The 18,286-nt window shown below is 35.1% G+C and overlaps 4 protein-coding genes across 5 annotated transcripts; 1 reads left to right on the top strand and 3 right to left on the bottom strand.

Annotated features, from left to right (window-relative positions):
* Nucleotides 1-138: 138 nt before the first annotated feature.
* Nucleotides 139-796, bottom strand: LOC123216204 (protein RALF-like 33). Its single transcript, XM_044636601.1, has one exon. The coding sequence runs from the start codon at nt 733-735 to the stop codon at nt 385-387; it is 351 nt and encodes a 116-aa protein (XP_044492536.1). The 5' UTR covers nt 736-796; the 3' UTR covers nt 139-384.
* A 1,396-nt stretch (nt 797-2,192) lies between these two features.
* Nucleotides 2,193-6,766, bottom strand: LOC123215576 (protein LOW PSII ACCUMULATION 1, chloroplastic). Of its 2 annotated transcripts, none has more exons than XM_044635732.1 (9): nt 6,404-6,766; nt 5,647-5,750; nt 5,049-5,184; nt 4,596-4,827; nt 4,185-4,342; nt 3,530-3,718; nt 3,013-3,113; nt 2,699-2,808; nt 2,193-2,453 (listed from the first exon to the last, which is right to left on the bottom strand). In XM_044635732.1, exons 1-9 carry the CDS (start codon nt 6,641-6,643, stop codon nt 2,215-2,217), a joined length of 1,509 nt encoding a protein of 502 aa, XP_044491667.1. In that variant the 5' UTR covers nt 6,644-6,766; the 3' UTR covers nt 2,193-2,214. The 2 variants fall into 2 exon arrangements, with proteins under 2 accessions (XP_044491667.1, XP_044491668.1); XM_044635733.1 differs by having other exon boundaries at nt 2,712-2,808; nt 6,404-6,759.
* A 1,717-nt stretch (nt 6,767-8,483) lies between these two features.
* LOC123216259 (putative indole-3-acetic acid-amido synthetase GH3.9) lies at nt 8,484-11,360 on the top strand. The gene is made up of 4 exons (XM_044636662.1): nt 8,484-8,832; nt 8,924-9,025; nt 9,634-10,457; nt 10,530-11,360. The coding sequence occupies exons 1-4, from the start codon at nt 8,540-8,542 to the stop codon at nt 11,090-11,092; spliced, it is 1,782 nt and encodes a 593-aa protein (XP_044492597.1). The 5' UTR covers nt 8,484-8,539; the 3' UTR covers nt 11,093-11,360.
* A 2,612-nt stretch (nt 11,361-13,972) lies between these two features.
* On the bottom strand, nt 13,973-15,262 carry LOC123216624 (desiccation-related protein PCC13-62). Its single transcript, XM_044637102.1, has 3 exons — nt 14,906-15,262; nt 14,584-14,809; nt 13,973-14,491 (listed from the first exon to the last, which is right to left on the bottom strand). Exons 1-3 carry the CDS (start codon nt 15,226-15,228, stop codon nt 14,114-14,116), a joined length of 927 nt encoding a protein of 308 aa, XP_044493037.1. The 5' UTR covers nt 15,229-15,262; the 3' UTR covers nt 13,973-14,113.
* Nucleotides 15,263-18,286: the final 3,024 nt, after the last annotated feature.

Below are 18,286 nucleotides of genomic sequence, written 5' to 3'. Positions count from 1 at the left end.
GAAGAGGAAGCCCTTTGAGAAACAGATCAATATACTACAAAGGATTGCAGGTAGCTTCTGGTGGCACACAGCTGGGCTGTCTTCCTGGTAAATGCTTATATTACTTTCTACATAATTGAAAAAGTCAAAGACCAGAAATGAAAGCTTGTGTTCTGCACAAAGCAGATATATTGGATCACAATAATCAATAGAAATGAAAATTCAATTAAAACAGGCGGTTTCGTAGAAAAAAAAAAAAAACCAGAAAATCACGACAAATAATAAAACAGCCATCTGATACAATACAATAATAGGGTACATATTCTTCTTCCATCCAGAAGTTATTGAATCCTTGATTCTTTTTTACAGATGAAAACCAGATATCAGCCTGAGAAAACAAGTAACTTAACTACGACAAAGCGTAATTTGACTGCAGCCACGATTATAAGGATTAGCCTCCGCACCAGCTTGACAGTTGTAGTAGGAAGCACCTCTTAGAGAACAAGGTACAGTGTCACTCTGCAGGGCTCCATAGCTTATGTATTGTGTTGTGGCCAATACACGACGGTTGATCTCAGTATCCATTTCAAATTCATTCTCAGTCATGCACTCTGCAATGGATCCTTTGCAACGCCCTTTGGTGCCCATCCAACTCATCAACTCCTGCTGAGCACTTGCATCCACGCTCCTCCACGACATCGTCAGACCTACAAACACTAGGCAAACCATCAGAACAAAACCAGAAGCTCTTGCCATTGTTGTTGTCAGTTTAGCCTTGTCCAACTCCCGTTCAATATTGCCTGTCTATTTATATTTGATACTAGAGACAAGAGAGCCAGCCGACAATTAATTTTAAGGTTTTTCTGACCTAATACATTGACACTGTTTTTCCATATATTTACTTAATATGCCATGTCTAATCATATCTTCAGCATTTTTGTCCCGGTTTGTTGAGATGGTAGTTAATGTAATTAAATTGATAAAGAGGCATAATGTTAGAGAAGATAGAACAGGCATTTAGTTGACTAAGCAGCGTGGAGGATTGGGCGCTGATTCTGGGTCTTGCTCAACAACCTTCTACGGTTGGGCTGTCGAAATCGAAGCTTGTACAATAATTATTATCAGAAGGACACCTAACATAGAATAATTAACAACTTTCTTTGATAAATCTGATTAGTTGAATGACTCTTCTCATACCAATTCAAACGCCATGTTATTGCTGTGAAAGAAAGCTGGATCGTTGAATATCATCTATCTCTTCAAAACCTACCACTAATATAATACAACCGTAATAAATTAATCAAGATTAAAAATTTAAAATATGATCTGGATTCTCATCATATTATCAATGCATGCATATAAATAATAATTATTTAATATTGCAAAAAAAAAAAAAGTACCATTGACGCAAATGTCAAAGTTGAATTGGTTCTGGAAACACGATTTCCCTTGTTTTTTTTTTTTTTAATGTAGACTTCTTTTAAGATCCGATCCCATATCACTCCTTGCCTCCTTCATATCTCACTTCTTTTTAGGTTGGATCCATCAATTATATTTGTATACTAATTTCTTCTCTGATAAGATAATTATCTTTTGGTTTAATTTTCCCCTTTGCCGAAATGAATGATTAAAAAATATAATAAAATTATGTATAGGTAATATATAATTAGATAAATAAATAATAAATTATTATATAATTATAAATATTAAATTAAAGATAAAACTAAAATATTATTTGTGTATTTAATTATAAATTTAATACTATGTGATGCTCTTAAAAACAACCTATAATATTTTTATTTTTTATGATATGATAATCTTATTTAAATCAGAGTATCTTTTTACAGTTGAATCGATCACTATAAATATCTTAAACTATAAATCTAATAACCGATCTTACAACTATTATATCAGGTAAATCAAAAGTTTGATTTTGATGTATCGTTGATAGGTTTCAAACCCATACTCTCATGCTTGAATTACTCCATTTTTATCACTCAAATTTCTCTGTGTGGGTAAATGCATACAATTTAGCATACAATTTAGCCTCTTAGTGGCCTAACTACTACCAATTTAATCCTGGATCTAATGTCTCATCCCCATGTAAAATGTAAAGAAAACTAAGTTAGATTCCCAAAACAGTGTAAGCAAGCATAGCATGGCGCGAAGTTTGGCTAAAAAGAGACAGCGTGGCGGTCTGGGACATCATAAGCTTGAAACCAAAAATCACAAACCTTATATTAAACAAAGATATATCTGAAAAGAAAGGTTCCAATGAGATCGGTATAGCTCCCCAAAGATCACAATGACAGCTACATATACATAAGGAGAATATCTCCTGACCTGATTTTGTTCAAAATTATCTCGATTACAAGTTAGCAACAGCAAGCCGAAACTCTTTATCTTTCCAGCTTGCTTACTAATGCTTCCATGGGTGGCAGTTCTTTCACAATCTGTTGCCAGTCGGGCATGCCCTTCAAATATATCAAGAGTTTATTAATGACAACAGTTTAATAATATAGATTATAGACAGAATGCACACAATCTCATCAGAATAATTGCAGAAATCTCTTATAAAAAAATATTAGAGCTTATCAGACAGCAAATTCTTCATGAACTACTTCACTTGAAATGCAGTTTGTAGATGAAAAAAGATCATTTGTCTATTTTTTCAACTATTTAAAAAGCCGTTAAGTAATAATGTATTATATCTTCCCACCACATCCACTCACTTTTCCAGATCTCCGAACACGGCCATCTAGGCGCAGGATTATGTAGACATCCTCGCCAGGTGTAACTCCTTCAGACTTTTGTTGATCTCTGATCCATCTAAATCAAAAAACAGTTGCAAAGTCCATTAAAAAGTTTGAGTTCATCATTTACAATTGGATAATAGATAACAATATTTCAAATCATCCACTTGAAGGTAAAGGAAAGCTAATAAAAGGATAATCAATGTCAGATGCACCATAAAACAACATATTCCAACCAGATAGAAAATAAAGTGGTGAACAAGAAAGAGTAGCATAACACCTTTCCCATTCAGCAGGTGATACAACCTCTGCTCTAAATCGAATTTCAGCTTTCAGCTTTGATTTTGCAGTTATTGACTGAGCTCTTTTCTCAAAATCTTCCTGCAGTGTTGCATAACACACACAGTCAAGCAGGGCAAAGGCACATTTAAATATGCATCACAGAATTCTACCCGCCAAGTCAAATTGAATATTAATTATTAAGAGAATACGCCCTACTTGTTACATTATACCAATGCAATAAGTTAAATATCCAGACACCAAATATCAGGGGCATTAACAACAGAAATAGAGCAATTTGGAAATGTTGAGTAAATCTCATAACACCGTGGCAAAATATGAAAAGTGAAAAAAAATAAAAAACTATCTTGAAAGTCTCCTAATCATGTTTAGCCAAGTTTTAAATTTGACCAAGACAATTTTTTTGTTGGGCACTGAGTGAAACCATACACATGATGGCAATTTGAAACACTCTGCATGACATTTTTCTTCATTGATGGGGAATCTCAGTTTCTTACCCCAATAGATGGAAGAGCAGCAGCTGCCTTTGAAGGAAGACCAAAACCTTTCTTCTCCATCTGTGGTTCCCTACCTTCACCCCATATGACAGGAACTAGAAGAACACCTCGTCTAAGGAGCTCAGTTCGAAACCTTTCCGCTTTCTTTATAGCCAAGGCAACAGTTTCCTTTTTCCCAGCTAAAATAACCTAAACCAAGTCTCCATAAGATTGACAAATTAATCATACAGTGATACAACAGTTTGGTACAAAAAGGAACTTATATCTTAAAACTAGAAAAATGGGACACAACCAGGTGACACTTAACAAGGAAAAGAAAACAACAGTTAATTAGAATATGGATGCACAATAAAATCTTTCTATTTTTAATAAATGCAAACATAATGCAAATCTTTCATAAAAACTCTAGCAGTGAAGCCCAAAATTTTTTTTATCTACTAGTATCAAAATTCCAACATGACCATGAATTAATAAACAGATATCCAAACCCAAAAAACTGAGAACAGGTAGATATCTCATGTTACTCATGATTGATAATGAAGCAAGAGTCTGAACAGCAGGCAACTCAATAATTAAAACAAAGTCTATTATGACAAGAAATATATAATATTACAGTGTTAAAATAAGATCATTAAAAGAAGTGTTTGGTACTAACTGGTCTAACAGTGTCTCGCAACTGCACAAGTTCAACAATGCGATTTGTGGAGAGACGCAGAGGCAACCTTGATAAAGTTTCATCTCGGGATATTTGCGCAAGTTGTTCCTCCTCCTTCTTGTTGTCCCAGAAAAATAATGCCACAAGAACAATGATGCCTGTAGATTGCTGATTCAAAAGCTTAGTCATTTTAAAAGCCAGTTATTAAGTTGTGGGTTCAGTCATTGTGCATAGGGTTTATCCGTCCAACCAATAGGGGTAGGGTTCTTGGTTACCAAAAAAAAAAAAGCCAGTTATAAAGTCCTGTGTATCTAGTTGAATTCTGCGTACCAAAGAAAAATTAGCTACTTAACAACAACTTGGGTAAAAAGATATAACATGTCAGAAATATAGCACAAGATCCTGGTTTACCTCCAATGTTAATGGCAGCATTTTCAGCAGTTTCTAAAAGATTAGGAGCATCATCATCACCTTGAATCGCATGAATTAGCCTGGGTATGGTAAAGAATAAGGAGATTCCAGCAGCTGCTGAGAATGCCACATAAAAAAATCTCCTAACCCCACGGAATGGAGCCTGGACTTCGCTGATGAGCTTGAGATCCCTCCGAAAACTGTAACCTATATCTTCCCCACCCAACCTAGCCTGTAAGCATAACAAACAATTTCTAGATATACCAGTCACAGTTTCAATAACCAAATGAGGTTATGGCTTTAAAGATTCTATTGCTTTCAGCATCCAGGAAATTAAGAAAATGTATAGATGAGGAGCAATCTTTAACCTCTGCAGATCAAGTTGAACTAAAGCTTCTAGCTGGTAAAATGAGGAGAAATTAACAAATAAAGCAGCTCAAATCACAGACAAACCTCTTCCTGCAATTCCTTGAACTCAGGCAAAGCTCTAAAGGAGGCCAAGTCAGGATCATTTAGAATTGTGCCAAATTTTAAGTTATACTCTCTCAATGCAGTACGTAGACAGTCAGCAGCTTTCTTTCCTTCCCCACTTCCTCAAAATTAAAAAAAAAAAAATCAAAATTCTAAATTCTAAAGCCAAAACTAAAGAAGGACATAAACCAAGATCATGTTTATATGGTGTTTCGATGAAGTTGAGACATTTGCGGATATGCTTTTGCTATGTTTTACTCACTAAAGGCTTTTGCTGAAAGAAAATAACTAATTTTTAAGCTTTATTAGATATGCTCTCTTTTTCATGTTGACTAATTTTAAGTTTTAGCAGAGATGCTCTTCGTAGGTACTTTGACATGGGAGAAGGAAGCTTAAAATTTGACAGACTTTTAAGCTGAAGCTCATATAAGTAAGAAAAAATTACACGAGATCATTCTTCTTTCCACGAAGATACATGTTTGTCACTTACGAAACAATAATAACCTTATGGAACATAATCAATTAAAAAAAATATATTGAAAAACTGTACATATACAGGAAAGAAAGGTAGAATTCCTACCGGTATGCATGACAACAAGCTTTGTTATAAAGAGCAGCTTGAGCCTCCACTGGGTTGGGATCTAAACTAAGAGCTGTTTCAAATTGTATCAAGGCATCTTTAACCTGTAAAATCCACAATTACAGTTTTACACAGTATGATAAAGCTTCTTGTCATAACAAACAGATTACTAGAAAAGTTTTGCTAAAAATAAGTATCTAAACATCAGTCAAAATAACTGAATAAAAGCATATCACGCAAGGACATGCTATTGCTGACATTGCAGAACCTGAAATGAGTTCAATTATAAAACTTTCCCACAAATGTAAATATTACAACAATATTCTCTTGGCAAGCAACTGAATCATGAGAAGAGAAATCTTCAATACATTTCACATTCCATAGAGATTAGTGAGAAAATAGTCCACATAACATACCGGATACAAAATGCTGGAAATGTAAGCCCTAAATGAATAAGGCTAGTGATAAAAACTACTGACCCATCATGCATTTTAGAAACTGGCGAAAAATACTTTTATGAAATAACAAAAAAAAAAAAAAAAACTAAAAAGTATTGTTATGAAATGACAGAAAAAGCTATATTTCCACGATCATTTCATAGATTTGTAAACACCCAGAACGATAAAAATGGCGATCAAATATGAGTGAACATAATTGTTGGATATAAAATCAACAAAACCGAAATCACAGAGCCATAATTAAAATCCAAAATATAAAATGCAAAGATTGAAATAGTAAATAGTATATAAGTACATACTCGTCCTTTGGAGAATAGGGAGAGGCCAAGATTGACACAAGACTCAGCTGTTTCTGCATTAGTTTCTGGCGACTGAGAAGTGGAAGAAGAAGAGAAAGAAATGAAAGAGGCATGAGACTTCTTTAGAGAAACGAAAAGACTAGTAGAGTTGGGAAACCATGGTTTTGGTGTAGCTGTAGCTCTTGTTTGTGTTGAAGTTGAGAAGGAGAGCAGTTGCTGGCTTACAGCAGCCACAGCCATTCAGTTTCCCACGCACTTCCACCAAACACCCTTTATCCGGAGTCTTTACAGTTGTTTTGTTGCGGATTGCTTTCCTACAGCGAACACCCTTTGGATTAATTGCCACGTGTTACCGCCAATTTCCATCCTCAAGTTTGGAAATGCTAGTGATAGTAATTATTGAAGCAGAAAATTATTCAATTACCATAAAAAGAGTCAAATAATATTAACACAAAATCTCTATGCACCAGGCCAACACAGGAAAAAATGGGCCTTGCTAAGCCCATAGGTTTAACGGGCTATGAATGCAATTGTGAAATGAGGCTCGTGGGTCAGCTAATATGATTTGCTCAAAATTATTAAAAATTATAATTAAATAAGACGACCTATAAAAACACGTCAGTCGGCTGTGAAAAGTCCATGGGGTGCGGCTGTAAGAGCCTTAGGTCGTATCTCTTGCCTTGCGTTTTGGTCAGGTTAACCTGACACGTAGGCTCACCAAGTGGTGGGCGTAGACCCAGCCCAGCATGTGGACCTCCTGTCCACCTAATGAGCACACCCTACGTGGATAATACTGGTCCGCACTGCCCCCTCGAAACTTTTCTAATTAAAGTTGGGCGTACAGACACAATCCATTCATATCTAAATATAATCTTTAAAATGATTTGATTTTGTTCATTACGCATTTCTTTTTCTTTTATAATATATGCGTATTTGTTACAATGATTTCAGGTTGTTTTTACATAGAGACCCACACGTAGCTGACTGTATCAAACCCAAGAGTAAGACCATATCATGACTTTTTTTACTTTGTATTTATTTGTTTGCACTGGATTAATCGTCAAATCTCTTAAAGTTTTCCTTGTATAAAGTGACACAAATTTCGAAAATGAAATAAATCTCCCAAACTATATCTATATATGTGATTAATTAATAGTGAAATTGGGATTACAGAGGAGGTGAGTGAGTGTAACAGCATGATTTGAGATGATGATGTCACTCTATCTTTGTGGTTCATCTAGTCATATGAATAAACTTATGCACTATCCCAACACAATTCTTCTGAGATCTGGATAAAATTTTATTTATGGAACTTCCACTCCACTATGTTCCTTACGAGTCAACATTAATTTTCATTCTTCACGAAAGATGGTAGAGGGAAATCATTAACTTTGTAACAGATATCGATTATGACAGTGGTTACTAAATGTTAATTCATCCACATTTGGATTAGGTTATTCTCTTTGAAACCCTTTTTAACTTTTTGTTCGCTTGCTAGGCTATGGATCATGATCATCATGGTGAATGGACCGAAATCAGTGTTCTTCAGAATCTAATATTCCTTGTTCATTAACATGTTACTGAGAATAACTTTAGTAAACAGGAAATTAATATGAATGACCTTTTGATACTTGCCCTAACTCGGCACACACACACGTATATATATATCTAAAAATATATAAATTCTCAATTAAAGTCCTTTTAAAACTCCATAGTAAAGGAATGGTGTTGGGTTTTTTATTTTGTTTCAATATTCTGATTTTGAGACAGAGAGCAGAATCTGCAAAGAACAATGTTATTTTATTAGCTTTACAAAGGTCAAGAATAATAATAATAATAATAAATAGCGGCACAGAAGTAGAAGGATAATCTGTGATGTAGAACCAGATACTTCGATCTTGATATTTTAGAATAAATGGACTACGCTGTATTTAAAAAAAAAAAAAAAAGAGGCAAAAGCAATATATTTGATAGACGATTGTATCACCGTATACAATGACGTGGGGAGAAAAAAACAAAAGCACATTTCAATGGAAACGTAGCAAAAAAAATTTTTTATATATAGACCACCAAATTAAGCACCAGAGCGTATCCGGTACTTTGCTTCAACCCTGTGCTCAATTTTCGTGCACAACCATGGAATATGGGAAGAAACTGGTTTACAAAGGTGAGGAGGCATTAAAGGAGATTGAAAAGCTAACTTCAAAGGCCGATGAAGTACAAACTGTGATTTTGAAAGAGATCTTGAAGCAAAATGTGGAAACTGAATATATGAAGAAGTATATGAAGGGTTCAAAAGACGTTTCAGAGTTCAAGCGACGCATTCCTGTTATTACCTACAAGAATGTTTATCCTTATATCCGGAGAATTGCTAACGGAGAAGACTCTTCTCTTATCACCGCACGCCCTATAATTGAAATGTTATGCAGGTACTTATGTATCTCTTTCCTCATGCCTTGTTATTTCTGCTAACTCTAACTTCAAATATGCACAAGGCTGACTTTCTGTGTATATATGCAGCTCAGGGACTTCCGGTGGAGAGCCCAAGTTGATGCCATCAATAGAAGAAGATCTTGACCGACGCACCTTTCTCTATAATCTCATCATGCCTATCATGAACCGGTTAAAATACAACATCCTTTATCTATTGTTGTTTCTAAAATTTTCATCCTCTTTTTTTCGTTTTTGTTTGATTTTCACATGCAGAAATAGTTTCAATCTACAGTACCGGTGAGTTATACTAAATCTATAGTGGGGTACAGAGGAGCTAATTAAATTAAAAGGCGAACTCCTTTTCCCCTCTTGCATAACACCTTACACATGAAAATAATGTTATAAGAAATTCAGTATTATTTTTCTACTAAGCATGAGGGTAAGATCGATCAGGATATAATGTTATTAAAGCCACGTTGATCTGAGAAGGAGTTTTTATTTATGGTAAAACTGATTTGAAGTTTTAATTTAAGACTGAATTCATAAAACTTCCTGTACTTACAAAGTGCGAGTGGAGTGTAAAGCATGATAAGATATCCCTCAAATCATTGCATGCATCGTTCAGAATTCAGCAACATTATCTGTTCCATTATCTCCATATCTACATATCTTGAAAGATCCGCAATAAAATAACTTTTAAAGAGCACAAGCTAAATTTAATTAACTTTAGCCGAAGAGTACGGGGCAGGCAGTTCTTCTTGATTCCAATAATGCTTATGTTGATATTTCAATTCCAGGTACTTTCCTGGCTTAGATGAAGGCAAGGCGATGTTCCTTTACTTTGTCAAGGCTGAAATGTCCACTCCTTGTGGTTTACCAGCCCGCACTGTGCTCACTAGTTACTATAGAAGTAAGCACTTCAAGTGTCGAGCCCGCGACCCTTTTAACGATTTCACTAGTCCAGATGAAGCCATCTTATGCATTGATAGCAACCAAAGCATGTACTGTCAGTTGCTAGCTGGGCTAGTCCATCGGCACCAAGTCATGCGACTAGGTGCCGTATTTGCCTCCGCTCTTCTCCGAGCCATATCTTTTCTTGAACGTAAATGGGTTCAATTATGCAATGATATCCGCTCCGGTCATCTTGACCTTATGATCACAGACCCGGGATGCCGCTCATCAATGATGGCCATTCTTTCTGCCCCGAACCCAAGTCTTGCCGATGAGATCGAAGAGATCTGTGGCCGTTCATCATGGAAGGGGATATTGTGCCAGCTTTGGCCCAAGGCTAAGTACATTGAGGCCGTGGTCACTGGTTCTATGGCACAATATATACCATCACTTGAGTATTATAGTGAAGGAAAGCTGCCTTTGGTGTGTACCATGTATGCTTCTTCTGAATGTTACTTCGGAGTCAACTTGAAACCCTTGAGTCATCCAGCTGACGTGGCATTTACCCTGTTGCCAAACATGTGTTACTTTGAATTTATTCCCTTGGGGGAGAATGGCTCGCTTTTTATGGAAATTGATGAAGAAAAGGAGGTACCCACGGATAAGCTTGTGGCTTTGGTGGACGTTAAAGTCGGCTGTTACTATGAGTTGGTGATTACCACTTTTGCTGGTGAGAATATAACCTTTCATTTGTGTTAATTACATGTTTACTTATTTTACATTGATCTTCCAAATGGATTAGGATTATATCGGTATAGAATTGGCGATGTACTCCAAGTGACAGGATTCCACAATCGAGCCCCCCAGTTCCGATTCATCTGCAGGAGGAATGTTGTTCTGAGCATTGACAATGACAAAACAAATGAAGAAGATCTACACAAAAGCGTTACGAAAGCCAAGAAATTATTGGAACCATACAATGCTCTACTCTCGGAATATACCAGCTATGCTGACGCGTCAACTGTGCCAGGACACTACGTATTATATTGGGAGATTCAACATGTAGATTCAGCAATCCCCCTTAATCCAAATGTACTTGAAAATTGTTGCATCGCTGTGGAAGAACAGCTTGATTATGTGTATAGGCGATGCCGTACGTACGATAAGTCCGTGGGAGCTCTTGAGATACGTGTGGTAGAGCCTGGCACTTTTGAAGCATTGATGGATTTGTTCATCAGCCAAGGCGGTTCAATCAATCAATATAAAACCCCACGCTGCATCAAGTCTAACACAGCGCTTAAGTTGCTTAACTCTCATGTGAAGGCATCGTTCTTCAGCCCTAGGGATCCAACCTGGATCCCTTGAATGTTAATTTGCAGTCAGCCTTATTTAGGTTAAATTATCTTCCCTCTCCTTTCCTACACTACTTCTAAATTTATGTATTTAGCCCTCTACAAGCTTAGGAAGCCAGTTGTATTGAAGGCACAATAAATGTCGCCGTGATGAAATTATCGATGGGCGCTACAATCAATCATTCAGGTGTTACATCATATATGATATGATGTAGATAATGCATGATTTTTGCTTCGTGCATGACGTTGACAGTCCAATCAAATTTGTGGTTTTGTTGGCAGTGTAATTTTTTATTTTATTATAACCATTACCCACCACCCACTTCTTGAAATTTCGGGAGTATACATGGAGCCATAGCGCCATAAAGTTGATTTACCAGGCCGACATGATTTTCAAGAGTGCCGCGCCCTTATATGCGCATGCATTTTCCTCTTTGCACACTTTCAACACAAATGATGGATCTAGAAATATATACGTAGGGGCCGGCTGGCACCGGAGATTGTGCTTTAAATTGTCTGCAACTATAGTCCAGAAGTTAATGTTCCACCAACTAACCATACATGTCCTCATCCAAAAACAACAGCTTTAGGAGTGAAATGTGAAGCATTTACCTAATACGGTGGGATCGAGTAACAAATAAGAATGGAATCATGGATTAGTTAATGCATGATAAAACTAAGAAGAAAGTAATTAAACCCACTTGTATATTTATAAACAGCTAGAAGTTGAGAGAAGGCACATGTTCGAACAATTAATATATGCACTTTGTGTCAGTAGAAAATTCATGTGCATGATTTAGAAGACAAGGTCACAAGGGCGGGGCCATATATCGCTGTTTCTTCATGTTTCAAAAGCACATCAATTAATATATGCACTTTGTGTCAGTAGAATGCAGGAATTTGAAGAAAATGTCACAAGGGGCTGTATATCTTTGTTTGTTAGTGTTTCAAAAGCAGATAAATTGTTTTCCCTTTCTCTTTCACTTTTTTCTTTTTCGGAAATCATTCTGGAATCCACTTCCCCTCACCACATTTTGCAGCATTTTGTGCATGCTTTTGAATTTTAACACACACTTGGACCACATCCAAACAATTAATTCATGGCAAGGCAACTTCAACATAAATTAAAAGAAGAAAGTGACAACTACTAAAACGTTCTATGTAAAACATTGACATGATGATTTTGGAAGATGAGACATCATTTTCCCAAAAATCATGTATTCATTAATTTATCTTTAGCTTAGAAACCATTCATTCATTCATGTAGTCATATATTATTGTCGATATCCAAAATAATATTAATTATAAGTACATAGATTTTTATTGGTTTCTTCATTACTTATTTCATTACGTATAAAGTTTTACTTTTATTCATCAAATTTCACCCAAAATAAATTAATCCAAGAAATAAAAAAAATGTTCTCATTAATTGTGAACTTGACTTCATCAAAGCTGAGCTAAGCTTGAGATCAATGGTGATTAGCTCAGTGAGTTTGTAAATTCACAGTTTGATCCAAGTAAAATATTAATAAATTTTTAAAAGTTTCAAATCATTTATTTCCACTCAATTTTTTCTTAGCTTTAAATATAGAGGATAAGATTTAAATATAATTTTTTGAAAATTAAAATAGTAAAATATAATTTTTTGAGATAAGATCAAACCAAACTTAAACCAATTATTTTTGCCTCAACTTGAGCTCAAGCTAAGATCTTATTGACTATGATCTTGAGCAATTAAATTACATGTACTTAAAATATGTATCAAATTAGATATTAATAATGATGTATTATTATATAATTGAATGATTTTAATTAAATTAAAGATAAAATAACGACAAATCAAATTATAACACATCATTATAGATATCCAATTTGGTATATAAGTATCTGTAACATTGCTAATTTTAAATATCTTATATTGAAAATTGTGGCTGGTGTGAGTCAACAGAAATTTCGACAAAAGATAATTTGGTATATAAGTACCTGCAACATTGCTGATTATAAATATCTTATATTGAAAATTATGGCTGGTGTGGGGCAACAGAAATTTCGACAAAAGATAATTTGATAGACAATATTTTAGAATTATGACAAGAGGAAGAAGTCAATTAAACCATGAGACATTTTCAGACAAAGCTAAAAACATAAGATGAAAGGCTTTGCTTGTGAAACCAATAGTTGTTGTCTAAAAATTTTTAGTCTAGGTAATAAATGTTTCATTGAAAAAAATTATGATTTGTTATGGATCTAAGGGAAATTTTATTATTTTAATGAAAAAAATTAGAATAGTCATTTTGAAGAAAAAAAATAAATTGAATTTATTAATGAAAACGGACTACAAATGAAAAATAAGAAATTTGACTTCTTAAACTTACACAATGGAATTTGTCAAAGTCTGTTGCGAATTTCCCACCACTTAAATGCTTAAACTATACTCTCCTAATTTGCAACTATGTTTAGGGTAAGTGGGCTCTCATTTTTCCACATCCTAACTTCCTAAGCCTGCCTCTCTCTCTCTATGTCGTACCTACTGGAAAATGAAAGCTTAATTCGGATGGCAAAATTGAAGTTATAATGTTGGAATAGCCCAAAACGAAGTGTTTATTTCAGGATTATGGAGTTTGGCCAATCTATTTGACCAGCAGCAATTAATTTTCTATCTGTGTTGTCACGAACAAATTAGAACTTTGTTGGATTTATTAATAGTAATCTAAATATAATGTTTTGGGATTGTGGTTGTGCTTGGAGATAGTAGATAATAATGTGAAAATTTTATTCTGTGCAAGTAATCTGAAGAAAAGAGGGAGTGATGAAAGGGGTGTTTCCCTTGTGGGTTGTTAATTTGGGGGCTTTTGCTTGTAACTTGTTTTGAGCATTTAACATGGAAATGGAATTTACTCGAATTATTCACCTATGTATAACTCAGCAAGCGCTGTTGACAATGAAGGCAGTCTTAATCAGACTGAGCTTCAATTTATTCTAAAATATTTATGACTTAAGAAAGACAATATAACACTATAACACGTGAAAGCTCCTAGGTTTCATGAAGATATTCTTTTGCAATCCTTCCATTGCCACCGTTGGGGAAAAATCCTCCAGGCTTGTGTTCATCACCAGTTCCATATACTATCCTTAAAACCTCCTGCGGCGTTCTTTCATAAGATAGAGAGTCTGCATCCGCCGATAAGATGTTACTTTCTGTCTTGCCCTCGGCTCCAAGTGTTGGTGGCACTATAAGCCCTTCATCTTTGATGCCACACATGCCCAGCTGGTTCCTAAGCTGGGAAATACGGCTGCTGAAATCGGCCACTGTTAAGTTGTACGGCTGCACCTTCTCATTTGCTTTCTCGTATAATAGTGTTCGTATCACTGCATCTTGCCCAGATTCCACTCCCAAGAGTCCCGCAACCAACTACAAAATTTCACACGCGTTAATCAACAAATTAATATATATGAAATTATCAATAATTCTTGAAAGAGAGAATCTTTGGATTTGTTAATTACTTCTCGAGAAGTGTAGTTTACGAGGTTTGGTATGGTGCCAACATAACCCACAAGTCCCACATAAGGGATAACGTAGCACGCTAAGAGATAGTTGAGAGTGTTGAAGTAAGGATCGAATGGAGGTGACAATTTGAAGCCAACTGCTTCGTTAAATATATTAGCGAAATTCTCAGTGCTCAGATTCAATAGGGGCCTTGGAAACCCACCAATTGTTTTTACAATTGCCCTAAGAATGGAAACCAGTTAACGAATAAATAAACTACATAAATTGTTAATAACACTTAGATTAGTAAAATTATCAGAAAGTTAAGAGCTAGCCGACCTGAGATGACCAACTTCCTGATAACCAAATTCTTCGATGATCTGATTCGTAAGAGGGTCAAGATTAGCCTTCTTGGCGCCCGCAGGAGGAGGGCCACCAGCTGCCAAACCTGGATCTATTGCGTCAAGCCCCTTGCCAAGTGCACCGTTCAAGAAAAACTCGGCTTCTAGGAACTCCAAGTTGAGAGCTACTTGAATACGATCCTTATCATTAGCTATAATTGGTCCACAGGAAGCAGCACACATGACCTTCCGGATATTCAATATTGAAATAAAACAGACAAAAAGCAAAGACAGAGTAGCCATTTTTACTTTTGAAGACATATCACCAACGAAACATATCAAGTGCTTATTCCGCATGGCATGTTGAAGTAGCTTTTATAAACAATGGCATGCATGTTACGGCATTTAGTTTCGTGCTTTAGAAGGTTTTGATAATTAATTAACGTTACCAAATTCAAACGATAAATATGAAATATACAGATACAGAAAATTCTTGTTTGCTGAGATTTGAAAAAAAACAAAACAAAACCTTACCAACTGGTACAAGCAACTTTATGTGAAAGAGATGTATCAGAAATATCACATTATAGAGATTTTGACAGTACCAAGTTTTCAAGTCTTTGGAATTTTCATATTATAGAGATTTATCGGCTTCATTATACTCGAGTTAACCTTGGAAAAAGCTCTACCCACTTCACATAATTTGAAATTTTCATATTATAGGGATTTATTGGCTTAATTATATTCAAGCTAATCTTTGGAAAAAAAAGCTCTACGCACTTCCCTTGATACCCAATTTTTCAAATCTTTGAAATTTTCATATTATAAAGATTTATCAGCTTAATCATATTCGAGATAATCTTGAAAAAAACTCTACCCATTTCACTTAATTTGAAATTTTCATATTATAGAGATTTATTCGCTTAATTATATTCCAGCTAATCTTTGGAAAAAAAAGCTCTGCCCACTTCACTTGATACCCAATTTTTCAAATCTTTGAAATTTTCATATTATAGAGATTTTCGAGCTAACCTTAGAAAAAAAACTCTACCCACTTCACTTAATTTGTTACCTAACGTAAGCTAATGCCTAACTAATTTAATTTATTAATTTTCCATATGACACTCTCATTTGACAAATTTTCATTATTAATTTAAGCTTAAACCCTAAAGTAACAAATTCGTAACTAATTTATGTTTAATATGCACTTGTTTAGCAAATTTAGAATTATTGAATTATGATTATGGGTCTAACTGATTCGGATTCGGTACAACGAATGATTATTGGATTATAAATAATTATAATCCAATTGTAATAATTTGGGAAATAACCTAAAAAGTTGATCATTTGTGTTATAATGCCAACATGTCTAATACCGTTAGCTATGTTTACTGATACACCATATGTTTAAAATTTTAAATGAAATCCAAAGTGTATATTATTTCTTTTAACATTGCAAACTAAATTTTATAAATATCATATTAAGAAAGTAGTGTTTTTCTCTTTCCAGTTGCCTTATGCGGAGTGTGATCCTAATTTTACTTATATTAGATTGATGCAGCGCCAAGTTTCCTCAACTTCAGTTGGGTTCTCTTGGGCTTAGAGACTAACCTTACTAAACTAAGCAGGATTTTAATTTGGAAACCATACAGCTTGGATTATTTGCGAGGGAGTCTTTAGCTTAACTGCTGCCTTCTGATTCCTGTATGGTGCACAAGTGGGATTAACCCATTATAAGTTTACCAAAGTTAATTGTTTTGTCAACATTATCATGGTTGGACTTTTGGAGATTTACTTAATTAAAAAATGGTTCTAAAATATCAGCCATTTGAATAAGATTATGCTCGCTTAAATTATATCATAATTGTAATAAGATGTTATCCTATCTAAACATAATCTATTAGAATAGGTGGTTGTGTCAGACCTATAAACCTGATAGACCGTGTATAGATTTTAGGGTAAGGTTCACGGTCAGTCCTATTAAAAAGATTGAAAAATTAAAAAATTATAATTTGATTTCACAAAAGCACATAGACTCAAGGGTCTTGAGCCATGTCGCGGAACCTTCAATTCCAACGAGCAGACCTGATCCACTGGACACTACAGGCTATGCCAAAGTCAGCACCATGCTGATGCTGATCCCATCCCAGCAACCAGGGAAAAAAACAGTGTTCCTTTATAAATTATGGAAACATGACACATGGGCCAAACAAACAAATGGATGAAGCCACATGCTTACAGCCCATAGGCAAGCAACCTAGCCTGGAACAGTCCATACCAAACCCATATGCCCGTAATAAATTAGAGGGAGTTCAAACGGAAGTAGTTTCTCCTGCATAATTAGCAATTTCAGATCGAATCGTCTGAGCGACAGCTTTTCCGTCATCAGACAATTTTTTGGATCGAATACCAATCACTTATTTAGAATTTAGACCCGTTACGGGCTTGGGCTCGATAAATCTGGTCCTGATTCAAACAAGCCCCAGTGGATCCCGTGACAGGTCTTGCCTTTCTGTCTCACCGGGAATTGTTGGAAAAATATGTCGCGTTGGATTACAACTAACCAATAACCTATCAAATAACTAGGGCTGGATTCGAATTAAGCCGAGCACGAGCTCGGTTTGGTTCACATATAATTGAGCTCAAACTCGTTAAGTTCGTAAAAACCTAGCTCAAACTCTACTCGAATTTGGTTCGGCTCATTTTTTGTTATTAAAAATATGTCGTTTTAATACATATTATCAAAACGATTTCGTTTTATACCAAAATTTTTAATTAAAAAAATCTGACAAATAGCTCGAGCTCGATTAGGGTCGGTTCGTTTTGGGTTTGTCCAAACCGAACTCAAACTTGAACTGGCTCGGTTTGAATCCAACCCTACGAATGACGAGATAAGTTGACACAGTTTGCTGTTATTAGATTTCCATATACATCAAAAGAACTCTTGCTTATCAAGATTTTAGTCTTAAATATCTTTTATTCTATATTCTTACATTCCTCTTTGCACTTGCTTGATTTTCAACTGAAAGGTTGAGTTGAGATGATGTTTCTGAAATATCTGAAAATACATGAATCATTAACATCCTCTTCTTTCAAGCATACTATAAAATTGCTACATATCAAACTAATTGAAAGGACGATAGATATTTCGAATACAGAAAGCATAAAAGGACATACGATTTAAGATAACTCCATTCATACAAGAAACAGAAGAAGTTGAGGACGACTTGTACACCTGCATGAAAATATTTTGTTTTTTATTATACTAGCCAAACTATGTAGCACGTTTATTATACGTACATGCATACGTAAAATATACTATTTGTACAAATATAATTAATAAGTCCTCATCACCTCAGCCACGGTTTTCATCAACTAT

Source organism: Mangifera indica, chromosome 5, assembly GCF_011075055.1.
Source record: "Mangifera indica cultivar Alphonso chromosome 5, CATAS_Mindica_2.1, whole genome shotgun sequence".
In the NCBI taxonomy this organism is placed as follows: Eukaryota; Viridiplantae; Streptophyta; class Magnoliopsida; order Sapindales; family Anacardiaceae; genus Mangifera; species Mangifera indica.
The sequence above is the reverse complement of the archived record's forward strand: the minus strand, read 5'-3'. Positions and strand labels throughout refer to the sequence as shown.